The following is a 17,315-nucleotide window of genomic DNA, read 5'->3' on the forward strand; positions in this document are numbered from 1 at the left end:
TGGGCCCTGCGTGGCACTGACACTGACAGGGCCCATTAAGCAGGTCCGCATGCTGCACGGGCCCCACACTTCTAAGCACTGACCACATGGGGAGGCCAAGAGCCTGCTTTATTTATATTTCCTTGGGTAAGTTTCCTGCTCCGACCTCGGCCACAGCCAGTCATCAGAACAGTGACCAGGAGATCCAGCTCCTGGCTGCCTCTGGCTCCCAACGCTGCAGCTGGGCAGATCTAAGGAACAGAAGTAAGTTCCAACATCCCTGCCCTGTTTGTGGAGGACAGTGGTTCTGGCAGGAGGGGCAAGCACATCTTCTGGAAGGTTCTAGTCAGGATCTTCAGCAGTATCCCTCCCATTAGTGCATCAGCTTCAGAGGCCTTCTGGAGTAGTGGACATTGTCTTTCAGGAGAGGTGATCCCACAGCCATACCCACCTTGTTCCAAGGGTGGCCTTTCTTGTAGATTGGCTTGACGGACTTGGGAGCCCAGCGAGTCAGATAGCTGTAGTGAGAACACAAAGAGGTTGCCTGATGGGGCAGGAGACGGTCACTGTCCCCTGGGGTGGGTGCAATGGCTGTGCAGCCTCCCTCACCAGTTTTCCTTTCTCAGAAGGCAAAGCATTGGGGGGGGGGGCGGCTGTTTTGTAAACAGATGGGCTGGGCTCTCGCTGCTACAAGTGTGTGGTCAGGGCTCAGGCAGGGCCAGGCAGCCCAGACCTGGCTCCCTTGCTCTTTAAGAGTCGTCAGTGTGATCTGCACTGCAGGCAGAAGGCAGAGAGGAGGCTGCTTGGACAGGAGGTCTCTGGCCTGAAGCTAGAGACAGGAATGTGGCATAGACATCCTAGCCCCCAGTGAGCTTCCCAGGGCACTGCGACTGTGGCAGGAGCCCGCCTCCCCCAGTAGGAAGCAAGGGATGAGCAGAGCAGCGCACTCCAGTCCAGCAGGTTTCTGTAAGTGGGAGGGGCAGGGAAAGATGGAAGCCGCCCACGGCCGTCGGGACTCCTCTGGGGTAGCCTAGGCTCTGACTGTTCCTGGACTCCTCTGGGGACAGCCTAGGCTCTGACTGTTCCTGGAAGGGTGGATCATAGCACCAAGACTGGGGTTTACTCTGTTCATAATGAAACCTGGCTCCTGATCAGGAAGGCCCATCCTTCATACTCAGAGTTCAGCCACATAGGCCAGGGGTCCTCCTGTGTTCTATGCAAGGCCTCTAGAGGCCTTCAAGTATTACTTTAAAAGCGAGTATTCCTGGCAGAAATTAAAATTATTTTTTGGCTGACATCTTCTGGCTGACAAAGGGTTGCTGATTCACGCCTTCCCATCACGTTCCTTTGGACCTTGGTCTTCAGCTGTTAGCCTCATGAAGAGGGAGTGCAGTGCGAGGCCTCCTGTACCTGTGTGGGCCCTGGAGGTGAAGATGAGGCCCACCCCAGTTGGCTGGAGACACCAACACTGTTCTGGGTACTGCCTGCACAGGGCTGCTATTTCTATGGTCAGCTGTTCTAGGACAGCAGTTTAGTCCGGCATAAGTTCCCTCACCACCAGCTGGCCCTTTCGCTGGCCCCTCCCAGTCCCCAGAGGGAGAGGTGAAGATGGGGTTTATGAAGAGGCCCATGACCTAGGGTGTTCACCAGGACTCAAGGGCTTCAGAAGACCCCAGCGGACCACTCTCCAGAGCTCTCCTCAGCTCTCCTCCAGTTAGCCTCGGCTGCGTCGGTGCCACATGGAGCAGCCAGCTAACCGAGGCAGGCTGGGGGCATCCAACAGCTCTCTGTGGACATCTCAGCTCGAGCTACAACTCAGGTTTTCCTGAACCAGCCCCTTCCTACATCTCCTGAGCAGGGCCCGGCCTGGGTATGTGTGCTAAGCACAGGAAAGGAGGAGAGGGGTACTATCCTCTCTGCTGGAGAAACAATGCTGTACCAGGGTGCTGAGGACATAGAGGAGTGAGCAGGGCCTAGGCCCTGGAGTGCAGCCTAGGGACCTTTGGGTGTAACCATAGCGTCCCTTGTACAGAGATCAGTACCTCCTGAGCCAGGACTTCCCTTCCCCCAGGATGGCTTTTTGCAACTCAAGAGCCCCCACACATCATCAATCCCATGTCACACTAAAGGACACCGGATGTAAGGGAGGGAGCCTGGCCTAGCTTCAAAGGCCTGAGGGCAGGATGGATTGTGTCTTCAGGCTTGCTGCTGCCTCTTAAAAAGCCAGGGTTGGGGGTGGGCTCAACCCTGAATGGACCAGAGCATGCCCTGCTCCTCAGGGCTGCTGGTGGATAGCCCAGCCCAGCCCAGCTCAGGCTCAGCATCTAGGGATGGGGAAAGCGAGGCACAAAGAAGCAAGCCTATATCACCCTATCTCTACCCTCTCTGCCTAACAACCGGGTCTCCCAGCCTCCACCTAGGCTCTGGCAGGGATCTCTGCAAAGGTCTGTTGGGGCTGGGCAGTCTTGCTCTGCCTTAGACACCCTGCAGAGTAGAGTGTGTCTTCCTCACTATCAGCAGAGGCCGTGGCACACTGGAGGTGAGAGGAGCTGCAGGTAGAGGGCATCAGAACTGCAAAATCAATTCTAAAGACCCAGCTCTTTGCTGAATGAGGGATGCTATAAATCTAACTGCCCGCGAGGGTGATGTCAGAGAGAGGGGAACCTGCAAGAGGACAGTTGTCCGAGAGTCAGGTGAGGATCTGCTCGCACTGGAGGGCCTGCCTAGCCTGCTGGTGCTGAGGGCTGACGTGCATCTGTCCCCCTCAGCCCTCGGATTCCTTATCCATGGCAGTTATCCATGGCAGTCGTGTGGCTGCCAGCAGGGAGCACTGGCGTGACTGACTATGCAGGTACATCTCTCCTATCCCAGATGCTCCTCCCATGGCTCAGGCCTGCCTCTGCCCTGTCATGAGCCCAGTGCTGGAGAGAGCTGGACATCAGTTTGTAGAAGAGCTCTGACTTGCCCATGGCAGCGCAGTGTATATCATCCACAGGGACTGACACCGTCTAATGCCCCAGCAGTGTTTCCTTGCCCCTGGGTCAAGGCCCTGTAGGACAGAAAGAGAAGAGAGCTGGACCAGGCAGGTGGCAGATAGCACACAGTACAGCCATGGCAGGAAAGGTACAGGTGTGTGCGTGGGCTGGCTGGGAATGGGGCAGCCAAGCAACAGCCTAGCTCTCTCGGGCTGCAGTGAGACACGGGCCTGGAACTCGTGGGTCATTGTGCCCATGTCTTCTTACCGATTGAGCTTGGGCTTATCCTTTGGTGAGCATCCTTCTGGAAGCCGTGGTCTGTGATTTGGGAACAGACCTGAATGGGAGGAAGAACATGAAAGGGGTCAGTCTCCACAGTTCTGAAAGGGCCAGGGGCAAAGAGCATGGGAGCGGGAGGAGGGGTATACATGCGTGTGTGTGTGTGTGTGTGTGTGTGTGTGTGTGTGTGTGTGTGTGTGTGTGTGTGTGTGTGTGTGTGTGTGTGTGTGTGTGTGTGTGTGTGTGTGTGTGTGTGTGTGTGTGTGTGTGTGTGTGTGTGTGTGTGTGTGTGTGTGTGTGCGTGTGTGCGTGTGTGTGTGTGTGTGTGGCGTGTGTGCGTGCGTGTGTGTTGTGTGTTTGTGCGTGCGTGTATGTGTGTGTGTGTGTTTGTGTGTGTGTGTGTGTTTGTGTGCGTGCGTGTGTGCGTGCGTGTGTGTGTGCGCGCGCGCGCGCGTGTGTGTGTGTGTGTGCGTGTGTGTGTGTGCACGTGTGTGTGTGTGCGCGCGTGTGCCTCATTTAACCACTGCTCCGCTCGCCATCTCTCTCCCAGCTGGAAGAGGAACTGGAGTCCCCGCCCCCCTCAGCCTTGGGTGCTGTGACCTGCTCGATGAGCCATCTTCACGCACTCCTCGATTTTTCGGTGTTCTTCCCGGCACAGGCCTGTGACCCTCCGGGGCAGCATGCCTCCATGAGGCCGGATGAACTGACTGAGCAGCAACACGTCCTAGTGAAAACCAAGGAGAGGAGTGTGGTCCGCTGGGTCTGCTTGTGCGCTGGGAACCTGGACTGTGGGCACCACAGAGCTTGCAGCACCTCCCCAGTGTTCTGACATCATCGGGTGAGACCAGAAACGCTGCAGGGAGCTTAACCACCAGTCTTTCTCAGTAGTGACATGACTGGTGGCCATTCTCCTCTGCTGATGGGACATGTAGAGCATTTCAGTGACAGGAATGGCTTCCGCTTCTCAGTCCCAGAGCCGAGATGGCGCAGCTGAAGTTCCTGCTCAGGTGCTAGGCAGGCGGCTGAGCAGAGAGGGAGGGAGTGGGATACGAAGCTCAGTCCACATCTCCTAAGCCCTGATATCCTAGAGGGATGGGGTCCTTAGGCTTCCCTGCAGCCCCCCTCCCCAACAACCTTGGGATAAGTCTAGCAAAAAGGACAAACTCTCTCTCCACCACAAATGGCTCGAAGGGTTAATACTTGCCCTGCCAGGGCCCAATGTCAGCCTCAGCAGTCGCTGTCTGTGCTGCCCTGGCTGCCGGTACTGCACGACTGCAAATCTGTTTTAATCACTAACGGCTCTTGGGGACCCAGGAACTCTCAGCCCTATGCTCATCAGAAGCAGGTAGCAAGGCTTGGACTAATCCAGAGCTAACATGCTGGCTTGCGTCCTCAGACTCTTTGCTGCAGGGTGCCAAGCCAGCCAACAGTTACACACAGCTTGGGCCAACAGTGCTCCTAGTGGAAAGGGGAAAAGGAAAAACAACTTTAGCCTTTACCTCGGAAAGAATTAGATTTCTTCTCCTGGAAGAACAGAGCCAAATGGGTTTCCTGGAAACGGCCAGTAGGAGTGTGCCCAGGTGCCGGGGCAGGTGTGGGCATGGCCTCCCTGTCTCAGCTGAGATTCCGAGCATGCCTGTGTATGCGCACTGGCATCTGTGAGAAGAGCTCTGACCTCAGCCTTCTGCTGCACTCCTGCACTTACTGGAGAGGACCCAGGGCAGGGGGAGCCCTGCTCCTGACCCCATGCCGGGGGTGGACTGAAGCCAAGGCTCCCAGACCAGGAGATTAGTTGGGTCACTCTGTTCAGATCTTCCTGGCCTTATCACCTGACCAGGATCTCTGCGCTTAGTCATCCTGTGCCTTAAAGGGGGAACTGGGACAACACAGGTCAAACTGGTCCAGAGCCTGAATCACCTGAAACCCCAAAATAGAGTGTCCATGTCACCAGTGAGTGCTCTAGAGAACAAGTGTGAGGATCCAGGGCCAGTCCTACCTTCTGCAGGATAGCAGTTAGCACGTGGGCTCCGCCTGGCACCTCAGATCTGAAGCCCAGCTCTGATATAGTGCTAGGTGACTGTGGCACATTCATTACCTTCTCTGTGCTTGAGATCCCTCATTGCAAAGCAAGGAAGAGGAAGTCCCTACTTCATGGGGTTAATCAGAGATTTAAGGGCTGGAAAACGGCTCAGCCACTAAACGTACTTGCCACATGTCTGCCTGTCTAAGTTCCACCTTCGGGGCCACACACAGGAAGGAGACCTGACTCTCTCTCTCTCTCTCTCTCTCTCTCTCTCTCTCTCTCTCTCTCTCTAACAACACTAAGTGAGCTCTACAAAGTCCATGACTTCCCAGGACGGCCTCTGGAGCAGGCCCCACCCTTGCTACGCTGTCTGCTGCTGGACACGTTCATATCCTCTCCTTTCCAGAAGCAGCTGTTCTGGAAGAGCTAGAGCAACTGGGTGGTATGGAGTCCAGAACTCCACGGTGGATACGAGACTGTGAACCACCTCGTTACCTAAGGGGAGAGGAGCCAAATCCAGACCCTATTCCATTCCCATGAGGACTACCCCTGCCATTCTGAACATGGCCACAGATGTAGTCCGTGGCTTCCAGCCCCACAGCCTGTGCGAACTTTAAAAATGCCATGCTGACTGGGTCTGCCTGAGGCTGAGTTGTTTGAGCAGTGACTTTCCTTTATAAGAATGTGTCTAAGTGGTTCTCCTCTATGTATGCATGTGCACCACAGGTTCCTCAGTATCCCTGGGGACAAAGAGAGCATTAGCTACTCTAGAACTGGTGTTTTGAGTTGACTTGTTGGGAGCTAGGAACTGAATTAACATCGTCTGCAAGAGAAGCAAATACTTTTTTTTTTTTTTTTTTTTTCCGGAGCTGGGGACCCAACCCAGGGCCTTGTGCTTCCTAGGCAAGCGCTCTACTGAGCTAAATCCCCCAGCCCAAGCAAATACTTTAACTGTTAAGCCATCACTCCAGCCCCATACTTCTTTTTTCTAAAAAAGTTATTTTTGAGATTTTATTTTTATTTTATACATACAGATGTTTTGGCTACATTTATGTGTGAGCACATGTATGTGTGCATGTATGTGTGTACATGCAATGCCTGTGGTGGCCAGAAGAGGGCACTGGATTCTTTGGGACTTGATATATATAGCTCTTACCACCCTGTTCTAGTTCAGAATTGAAACCTTGACCTCTGGAAGAGCAGCCAATGCACTTAACCACTGAGCCATCTCTCCAGCCCCCAGCCCAGTATGTCTTCAAGCTCCTTAGAGTCTACCACATGGCCAGGTTGACAGTTACTGGACAAAGTGCTGCCTTTGATGGCTTTGTGGAATGCAGCTGTCACTCTATAGGGAGGACAGCGCTCAAGGTAAGAGGCCCTGACCCCAGTGAGTGCAGGGTGACAGTTTTTATAGTCACACTTACCTCATAGTTATATTTGTGCTTCAGATTCCAACGGCAGATGGGGCACTGGCCTGAGGGATTAGGGGGATCTGGAGTTGCCTTGGGGCTTTCTGTGACTCGGCCTTCAATCTAAGAAGCAGGAAAAGAAAAAACGCCAGTGTGAAAGCCGGGGTCAGACATGCAGGTCTTTAGCTCTGAGTACACAATGCATGAATGCCAGTCAAAGCTTACTTTTGGGGGTCTCATGGCAGCAACTGGGCTACAAGGTACTAGGTTCCAAGCCAGCAGAGGTTATACAGTAAGAATCTTGCCTCAAACCAGACAAAAGAGCAATGACAACATAGACATAGAACCTGGTAACTAGAAGAGTGGTCTCAACCTTCCTGATGCTATGACCCTTTAATACAGTTCCTTAGGTTGTGGCGACCCCAACCACAAAACTAGTTCCACTGCTACTTCATGATTATACTTTTGCTACTGTTCTGAATCATAACATAAGTATCTGTATTTCTTGACGGTCTTTGGGGATCGTGATGCACAGGTTGATAAGGACTACACTAGAGATTAGTTTGCTGGTTTAAGTGGATGCTGTTTTCCTTCATCAACAAGCCACAGTAAAGTACCTGAACCCTAGGCTTCCTTCCCCCTGCCTCTGGAAAAGGTGGCACATGCAGGTGGTTAAAAGTTCCAAATGGGGGGCTGGGGATTTAGCTCAGTAGTTAAGAGTCCGTCCTGCTCTTGCATAGGACTGGGCTTTGGTTTCCCAGCATCCAGTTCCAAGGGAATCTGATGCCTTCTTTTGGCCTCCAAAAACACGCGTACGTACACAGACAGACAGCTACGCACACATATGAAGAAGTTCCAAATGGCATAGAGTCAGATGCAATATTCAAAGAAAACCTCCGCCCATTCTGTGCATTTTCTGCTGAGAGCACTGTTTCTAGCTCTATGGAAGAAAACGAAGTCTACGCTAGCAGGTCCTGACCAGACATGATGTGTGCCCCACTCCTTCTTTGGCCGTGTCTGATTGCACAATTGGAGAACGTGTATTATGGGCATCTAGCAAGGAGACACAGGGAAGTCTCACAACAAAGAGCAGCAGCCAGTGCTGCAGCTGAGAAGCCCTGAGAGGAGCAAGACAAGGAAGCATCGGCGTGAACTGCTGCTCCTCTCTCCCTCCGCAAACACGGAAAGCCCAGGCAGATGGACACAATACGGGCCCTCCTCTAAGAACAACCATGGGCTCACTGGGTAGCCTTGGCCGGCTTGGAACTCATTATACAGGGTAGGCTATCCTCATCCTTGTGTTATTTTGGATAACATCCTTTCAATACCCTGCAGAGGCCCTGTGTGACATCTCCCGTCATGGATGGACCCTGTGACCCAGCCTTGGAAGGGCTACGTGTACTAAAGCAACGACCTGGGAGTCAGCCTCAGTTGCAGGGGAGCTTAGCAGGCCTCTGAGGCTGAGCCCGAGAGCACAGTGGGATAGATTTGAGAGGCATTGGGACAAAAGTAACCTGGTCCCCGGGCTGGGACTGGCCAAGGGACAGAGGCTAGAAGTTCTGCTCAGTTATGCCAGGCACCACTACCCACCCCCGCTTCTACCATGGCAACCCTAAACACGTCAGAGAGAAGCCGTGGGCCAGGGAAATCTGAGGTGCATGGGAAGTCTTGGGAGGGGCCTTAAGGGCCCCAGGGGAGAGCTAACATTCACTGGCTCACCGTTATTCACCTCGTTCTGTGCTAAGAATGGCTCGCATATACCAGACTATTTAACTCCCACAGCTATGGGCGGCAGGAGACGGATCTTATTTTGGAGGGCGCACACCCACAGTCAGCCACGGCAGCACCTGACCAGGCATGCACGGGCTCACCCCAGAGCCAGTGTCTCCATATGCCTTCTACAAACAGCAGATTCGTGTCCCACATGAAAAAACCTCTTTACACTTAAAAGCCAATGTGAACAGCACTAGTAACTGAGGAGTAAGTCTTCAGTTCTGAATGCCTAGCAATCTCTGAGAGATGCTGTTCTGGTGAACTAGTTAGTTTTGAAGAGTCTGAAGATGGCAGCCCAGAGAGCCAGACATGATCTGCCAGGGTTTTCAAGGGAAAGCAGAAACAGCCAATAGAAGAACAGGTGTCCTAATGAGCTAAAGAGAAAAAGAAGGCTGGTCCCAGAGCAGCAGCTGAAATAGTAGGAGACGCAGTGGGCAGGGGGACGCTCGCTTTAGCACTGAGCACTCTGTACCCACAAAAGCAGAAGCAATACACCACTTCAAAAGTCTGATAGCACCTGGTGCGATGTCATACACTTTACTCCCAGCATTCAGGAGGCAGATGCAGGCAGATTTCTGTGAGTTTGGGGCCAGCCTGGTCTACACTGAGTTTTAGGACAGCCAGGACTACCAAGACAGAGAGACCCTGTCTCAAAAAATAAAAACAAAGAAGGCTGCTGTCACTCTTTCTCCAGCATAGAACTTATAGGGTGAATGCCTGTTTCAGGTTTTTTTTGTCATTTGAAATGGTCTCATGGAGGCCAGGCTGGCCTTGATCTCTCTATATAGCTGAGGATGGCCTTGAACTCCTGATTCTCTAGGTACAGAGATTACAGATATACACAATCATGCCCAGACTGCATTAGGTTTTAATCAGGGAACCAGAGAAGTGCTTTAAGGACATGGAGTTCCCTGCACAGTAAGAACTGGGGTGGGAAGGCCCCAGTAGAAAGGCCAAGGAGGTATTCTGGGAGGAGAATGATTGGATTTCTCCTGGGGATAAGACTGCCTTAGGGTAGACTATATTTGGCTGACTGCCAGAGAGGTTAAGCCCCTGGTCGACATGGAAGTTCTTGAGCCTTCTGGGAGCTCTGTGAGGTGGCTGAGAATTTCTTGGAGGCATTGAAGGCCATGTGAAAACAAGGTTGTCTTTTAAGGATTATGGGATAATCTAGGCCCCATGACTGACTCCCCAAGGGAGGTGAGATGGGCTCGGTGAGGGAAAGGGGGGCATGGGAGGAAGAATCGTTCTAGCTTTCTTACTGAGAGACAAGCCAGGGTGCCAGCTAGTGAGGTTGGGGCCCAGGGCCTGCCACCTCCTAACGTGTCACTTAAGGGTACTAAGTCATTCCAGACAGAAGGCAAAGGTCAGAAGGGCAGGCCCCTGGCCCTGGGCCAACTAACTCTGGCTCTGTAGCCTGCAATGCTGCCTTAGTTTCCCCTCTGGGAAACTGATTTATCACCTGCCAGAGAACATATTAGTAAAGGCCTCTGAGACTTTGTCATACAAAAGGTCACTTTAATCAAGTAACAGATACCTCAGCACAGGCCCAGCGACTGCTCCTGATTACCCACACTACGGCACACAGCCCGAGAAATAGTACACTTCAGGATTTATGGTCTCAGAGGGAGCAGATCCTGGAGCCAGGAGTCCACATTGGGCCTCTGTCCATCCATCCCTCAGAGGAGCAGCCAGGCTGCTCCGAACGTTAAGGAGGTCGTGAGTGGCCAACGCAGCGATACTTACTACAGTCGTCTTCCCTTCTTGGATTTTCACCACTAGAGAGATAAAGGGGAAAAATTAGGTCAGCCATTTAATAAGGAACAGGGAGTTTCAAATAACAGCTCAAATTCTACACAGGCAGAGGAGAGGAGCCTTCAGTCTGCACTCTCCCACGGTCCCTGCCTAGGACAGAAAGTAAGCAGGGCTCACCCCTAAGTGCCAGGGTTCTATGCCCCCCGAGGCTGACTGCAGGCAAGCCTGGGATACTGGCCTGCAACATCTCTCTAGGATTAAGGGTCTCCAGGCTGGGCTTTGCCTTCTGAGGCTGAGAGTCATCTCGATTCTGTCCAGAAGGATTGGCAAACTGAATAGCTGTGGCAGGAAAACTGCTCTGAGTGTGAGGCCTGCCTGGGCTACAAAAGTAAACCAGAAAGCTTTTGGAGCAGCAAGCTTGGAAGGGTCAGAAGTACCCTTTGCACATGTCCCCTTGCAGAGTAAATCAGCCCAAACTGGTTTCTATAATCTAAAACACAACACTGTCTGTGTTCCAACAGTGGCTTATCAGTGAGACAAATATACTCCCCAAAACGTATCCTGAGAATCCCGTGTCAAACCTGCATGAAACTGGCCATGAAGGAAATACCCTCGGCTCCGTCCTTCTTCATCTCTCCCTGAAGGGTCATGTTCTGTTACCATAGCAGAGAAACGGGAGGGGAGAGGGGCAAGCAGGAGCCTGCAGACAGTAGGCTCAAGGGCTTCGGGGAACACTACCATTCTACACTGAGGGCAACCCAGGGCCTACTGATGCCTGTGGTGGGCAGGAGACAAGCGGAGACGAGACCATCAGCTGCACACATCTGTCAGGCTACACACACTTCCCATCTCACCTACCCAGGCCACTGAGAGACAAGGCCGAGGGTAATCGGCTGCCAGCTCACACTCAGCAGCTGTTCTTGGAGAGTCTCCCATGCTCCTGCGTCTTTAGAGAAAGAGCCACAGCTGCTAGCTGGTACACAGCAAATAACCAATCGAATCAGTCAGTGCTATGTTTAAGGACTGAAATGACTGCCACTGTCCCTTGTAACTATTAACTGCTACAAGAGGAGGCTGAGCTCACATAATCTGCAAACTGTGTCTCCAGATACTAAAACCCCAGTTAAACAGTAGTTTGGCTATCAAAATTTGGTTTTAGCTCTGACTAACACAAGAAATAATATAGACTAGAAAAGCGTCTAAGATTTTTGACTTTGAGAATCCAGTGGGAGCTAAAGATCTCTCCCTAGAAAAAATATCCAACCGCAAATACACAAGTTAGCTCTGGGCTGCAGGAGGCTCTCAGCCAGCTGTGGGTATGTGTTAGAAACCTGGCTATCCCTCAGACGTGGAAGGGGGTACTTCTGCTTCTTCTTTTTGCCTATCATATTTTCTAAAATAAACATATACTGCTTCTGCAAAAACATAATATAAACAGTAAAAAGCAAAGGGCCTAAGGGAATGGCAACACTGATCCAACCAGAGTCCATGTCAGCATCTGTGACCAGTGAGCTCTGTGACCGACACCTAATTGAACACAGGCTGCCTGGAATTATTCCTCATTTGTTTTCTGGACAGACCATTCATAAAGAATCATTACTCCAAAACAACCAAACCGAGAGCCCTCCATGTCCAACTCCAGACACAGAAAACTCAAACAATGACCAGAAAAACCCAGGGTCTTTCTTCAGAAAACACTTATATGAACTAGGTTCCTTGTGTGTTAACAGAAACTGCGTCACCCTCACACACGGTTCCACTTGTCCTGAACAGAGACCAACTCATGAACGGGATGTGGGTGAGACTCAACCTGGTCTAGAAGCCAGCACAGCTGCAGAGGGAAAGTCACCATGATGCACCCATTGCAGAATGGCCCACAGAAGGGGACCAGGGAGAACAGAGCTTATCTCCACCCACAGTAAACCCCAGGAACCTTAGAAACTTTGCTACTTTGGAGAACTGAGATGGGGGGGGGGGGCAGAGGGCGACCAAATGGGAGCAACGACAGGTACGGGGGTAAGTTTCTGAGACGTCTCAGGAAACAAAGGCAGAGACACATTCTTGAACCACTGAAGTCAGCATCAGGACAATGGCCTGAAACACAAAGAGCATAAACATGTGGTTTCCTTCTTGGTCCAGGCACTTGGGCCCTAACCATGAGGTAAACAAGTCTAACGAAACACACATCACTCTAGGCAAAGACCCAAACCCTGAAGTCATCCCACTGGCCCCTGGAAAAGAGATCAAAGCCCATGGCAAGCCCCACAGTTCACAAGCTCTCCCACAGCAGCCTGCAGCCAGTGAGTTTCTAGAAGCCAGTGGGTAAAACAATAGGCAGACACTTATCTAAGAGAGACAATCTGTCAAACCAGAGGAATGACCCAAGGAACTGGGGAGACAGAGATTGATCAGGGTGGTGAGTTAGTGCAGGGGGAGAAGGCCCGGCTGGGGCCTGGAGAGGTCCTGAGCAGATTTTAAGCCTCTGGAAAGAGGAGATAAGAATCAAGAATAGCATTGCTTTTCAGGGCGCAGAGAAAAACATGGCAAAACCAAACAAAACCCGAGATGCATTCTGTCCCGGATCCCCTCTCCATTCAAGAGAAGCGAGGTGGATAAAAAAACTGGACTAAGGAAGGTTTAGGCACCAATAGGAAACTTGTTTAGGAGAAGATGTGACCCAAGACTTGTCACCATGAAGGATGCCACCAGAGACGCACTGCTTTCTCAGTAGGACTAAGGCTGCAACCGCTCAAGACAGGCACCCCTTGTACACAAAATGATCTGTCCCAGGAGAGGCAGCACAGTCAGGCTCGCTGCTCTCCCTCCTGGGCAGAGTAACAGCAGACTAGTAAGGCAAAGTCTTTGCCCCGAGGAGAGAAGTAAAGCAAGGACAGGAAAGTCACTAATAAAGCCCATGCCTCCTAAAGAGGTCCTCTGAGTACTTCGGTAAACACTCCCAGGAGGGAGCCAAGATAACTGAATTTTAACAGCCTGGGGCACAGTGAGGCTGCACTGGGTGCAGAAGCCAGTGATGGGCACATCAACTGTGGCTGTATACACTCAACTGTAGTAAAGGAGGCAGAGAGGGAAGGAGGACAGAGGGGAGCAGGCCCCGCAGCAGCAAGCAGTTAAGGACTGGAAACTGAGCTCTAAGCAGAGCATGGGGAGTGGCTAGAAGGCAGCCCTCCACCCTGACCGCCAACACTGCTTGTGTTTCTAGCCTCAGACTGCTTTCCTCAAGCACATCTCCTTCAGTCCATCATTTGAATTGCTGGCTCCTTAATGGCCTCCCATGGCCCTTCCCTGGAATTCCTGATGGAATGTCCCTCTGTCCTGAGCTTCAGAATGAGTCTTTTTGGTACTTAACACAGTTTCCCATTAGCAGAACACTCAAATCCTAAAGCCCCAACTTGCTCCTCCCTCCCAAAGGTCTGTGCTGTAGAGCTGCTGTCCCTATCAGATAGTACCCCTTAGCTTACTGAGAGATAAGACCCGCTCCCACCCGCCTTTCGTCTCAGTACACTATGACGTAGGACCAGGGTTGTTAATTCATGTGTGCATGGTTTCTGGATGTGAATGCACTTCCTTCCCAAGGGCTCTCAGTGTGGTAAGGCTGACACTGTCACTGGTGAAACCACTAATTGTTCTTTGGCAGTTTAACTGCTAAGATCCTGTCAGGAAAGGAGGGAACAAGAGGCAGGGCCTGCCGTGGAGCACCAAGATGGTGTTATATGGAGATGAGGAGAGCTGCCTGTACTTTCAACTCTATTTCTTACCGCTCAAGCTAGGTACGATACCACATCTTTACAACTGGAGTCCCCCATTCACAAAATAAAGACCGCTAACGTCTACCTTTAAGGATGACCGAGTAGATGGTTATTGAAAACCTCGCTCATTACTGCAAGAAGGCCCTTAGTAAATCACAACGTCATTTGTCTCCCTTCAGTCTTGCTTCTTCCATAATCTGCTCACTCTCACTTTAGGCTGTCAGAACCCATCAATCACTGGCCTCTGTCCCCATCTCAGACAGGGCTTCCCTATGTAGCTCTGGCTGGCCGGGGCCTCTCTCAGTAGGCCAGGCTGACCTTAGAACTCACAGAGATCCTTCTACCTCTACCTCTGCTTCCCAAATATCAGCATTAAAGGTGTGCATCAAACCCAGCAGTGGTGGCGAACACCTTTAAATCCCAGTGGTAGAGGCAGAGGCAGGAGGAACTCTGAGTTTGAGGTCAGACTGGCCTACAGAGTGAGTTCCAGTATAGCCAGGGCTATACAGGGAAAACAAAACCCACTCCACTTCCTGCCCCAGTGTGTGTGTGTGTGTGTGTGTGTGTGTGTGTGTATGTGTGTGTGTGTGTGTGTGTGTGTGTGTGTGTGCGCTTGGCTGACAGAGTTTTGGCCAGATGTTCTTTGTTGTGAAGTTGTCATGTGTGTTGTAAGACATTTAATGGTATCCCTATCTACTTACCAGTGCTGGTAGTACCAGTTCTGACAACCAAAAAGGTTTCTAGACACTGCCAAATGTCTTGGGGGTGAGAGTGGGGAATGGTGGACCATCCCTGACTGAGAAGCAGTGCCCTAGACTGAAAGTTTAAAGCGACAGCACTGGTACTTAGTCCTCATGAAGTCTCTTTGGTTCTTAATTCCAAGTCTCATGAATTCTTACTATAGTTATATAGTTTTATCTTTGAAAAACAAGAGGCTTTGAGTATTTTCAGCCAGGGACTGAGCTTGTTTTCCATACTGTGAATGTTTTATGTACAATACTACCTGAGTGACAAGCATCCTCACTAGACCAGTGAAAACAGCTGTACATATCTTACCAAAAGGGAGAATGCCACAAGGTTCACTTAAAGGTTTAGAGATGGCGATCCGAAAGAACATGAAACATGACAGTGCTTTCACGTAATCGCACAGCAATTCAACTCAATATTCAGCCTTCGGTCCAGGCTGTCTAAAGAGTGGCAATCAAGTATTTTTAGAGAAGATGACTCCAAAGACTGATTAGACAGCTCATCATTCCAAACTCTCCAGTTCAGAAGCCCTTTCTCAGGAGGAAGAGGCAGGTGGATCTCTGCAAGTCTAAGGCCAGCCTGATCTACACAGCAAGTCCATGTCAGTATAGTGAGACCTTGAACCCTTTGCTGCATTCCACAAGGGGTATGCAATTTGGAGCTATTAGTATCTGACATGGCAGTTACCCACATTATGAGCTTAAGCCCAATGTTGTAGGACGGGGAGAGCTGAAACTAAGTCTACTGTCACCCACAAGATCTCTTTGGTGATTTTCTTGATGAATTAATCTGACTCTACCCAGGCAGCATCTGGACTTTTTCTTTTCTTAGCAATGGTTCCATCTTTCATTTATGCCTGAATTCTCAAGCATACTTGCTAATTAATCCCCCATTAATTATCTCTTGATTCCTCTGAACTGAATTCCTTATCTGCCATTCTTTCTTCTTCTTTTTGAATCTTTAAGACAGGGTATCTCTGTGTAGCCCTAACTGTCCTAGAACTCCCTCGGTAGGCCAGGCTGGCCTTGAACTCAATCTGTCTGCCTCCGCCTCCTGGGATTAAAGGTATGCTACCACTGCCCAGCTTACCTGCCACTCTTAATGAAATTAGAGTTTGAAACAAAAAAGAGACCTCTTCTAAGCTGTGTATAATGGTTATATACAATGGCTATCCAGTGGCTCCTTTTTCCCCCATTCTTTTTGTTCTCTCTAACCATAATTATTACTCTTTCCATCTGGTTACTTCTCAGTAACTTTAATATTCCCTGGTTGGCTGATTTTAAAGACAAGTCCCTTCCTCTTCATTTCTTTATCTACACATTTATCCTTTCCTGCTTCCCACAGAACACAAAAAAGACTATATCCGGAAAGACCTTTTCACTCTGCCAAATTCCATCCTTTTACGAGCCTGTTCAAGGAGCATCCTCTGTATGAAAATTTCCAAAGGACTTTACTATTTCTGGTTACAGAATCTTACTGCACTCTTTCATGCAAATGGATAATGTCCATTTACTGGTGGGGGATATGGCCATAGCTCATTGTAATTCGAGCGTCACAAGAAGCTGTGCCTTCTCCCCTTACAGTCCTTTCATTGCTTGACTCACAGCTTGACACAGCATTTGGCCTTCAGTAAGGTCTCAGTTGATGCTAGAATCTGGTTACTTTCCCAGATTTAATACTAATGAAATGCAGACCTAACATTTAGAACTCGCTTCTGTCTTAGTTGTTCAACTGCCTTTGCACCTTGGCAGCTATCTCTCAGATTAGTAGCCTAGGCAGAGAAAGTGACCATTTAATCACATTTTACAGAGATTTGGAGATGGAGACTTTGCGGTATGCTTTACCAAGGAGGAGGCAGGCGATTTGAAAAATATGGGAGAATTAACATTCAGCCCTTTATAGCTTTTCTAAACTCTGAGACATTTTTTTTCCGATCCTTAAATGACCAGATCTTTCTCTCAGTTCCCCTTGACTTTTGGGAGGCACTAAGAACCGGAAAGTGAAGCAGCACCGCCAAGGTCTTAAAGCCTTTTAAGCTCCCTGTGGAAGACTGCACCTCCGAGGTTTCAGAATCGCGCCGAGAGGGAGGGGCACATCGGGGTTGGCGGAAGTGTCATGACGCTGTTCTCAAGTCCTTGAGGTCTCTGGATCCTGGGACTCACCTTCTCTCAAACCGCGAGCTGGAAGCCATAACCAGCCGGTCGCGGCGGGGCCTGCCAGGAGCGTTTGGAGCTGCCGCCCGCAGCCGGACACAAGAACCCTGAGGGCCGCCATCTTGGGAACACACCTGACCTTGTGTGCACTTCCGCTTCCGGAGCAGGGGTGTGCGCAGCCGCTGTGCGGCGATTGGTTTTCTCGTGGTCACTCATTCCTTCTGTTTCTATCACTCCTCTGGCTGCTGGCTGCCAGTACCTCGTCTTCAAAGTTGCCTTTTAGTCTCCCTTGGTAAATTACACGCCACACTGCCTGCTGGGTAGCTTTTGTGACTGAGGCTAGACCTGTCAGGACAAATTAAAATGGTCACGGATTCTGACTCTCAGCATCAGACGGGGAATAGAATTGACCATCCCTACCACCTGCCGATCTTTACTGCTTATACACACTTTCC

At 50.8% G+C, this 17,315-nt stretch overlaps 1 protein-coding gene across 1 annotated transcript; it reads right to left on the reverse strand.

The window, feature by feature from the left end:
- Positions 1-87: 87 nt before the first annotated feature.
- On the reverse strand, positions 88-16,999 carry Mrps18a (mitochondrial ribosomal protein S18A). The gene is made up of 6 exons (XM_032900649.1): positions 16,870-16,999; positions 10,185-10,216; positions 6,681-6,788; positions 3,834-3,957; positions 3,222-3,291; positions 88-497 (listed from the first exon to the last, which is right to left on the reverse strand). Exons 1-6 carry the CDS (start codon positions 16,979-16,981, stop codon positions 353-355), a joined length of 591 nt encoding a protein of 196 aa, XP_032756540.1. The 5' UTR covers positions 16,982-16,999; the 3' UTR covers positions 88-352.
- Between the last annotated feature and the right edge of the window lie 316 nt (positions 17,000-17,315).

The sequence above is a fragment of the Rattus rattus genome, chromosome 4 (genome assembly GCF_011064425.1).
Source record: "Rattus rattus isolate New Zealand chromosome 4, Rrattus_CSIRO_v1, whole genome shotgun sequence".
Taxonomy (NCBI): domain Eukaryota; kingdom Metazoa; phylum Chordata; class Mammalia; order Rodentia; family Muridae; genus Rattus; species Rattus rattus.

Bases quoted from the DNA above. Each gene is read 5' to 3' on its own strand.
- Mrps18a (XM_032900649.1), bottom strand. From the start codon at position 16,981: ATGGCGGCCCTCAGGGTTCTTGTGTCCGGCTGCGGGCGGCAGCTCCAA. The intron at 10,217-16,869 runs GTGAGTCCCAGG...TTATCTCTCTAG, and splicing joins AGCTCGCGGTTTGAGAGAAG to TGGTGAAAATCCAAGAAGGG. The intron at 3,958-6,680 runs GTAAGTGTGACT...GGTTTTCACTAG, and splicing joins AGCACAAATATAACTATGAG to GACGTGTTGCTGCTCAGTCA.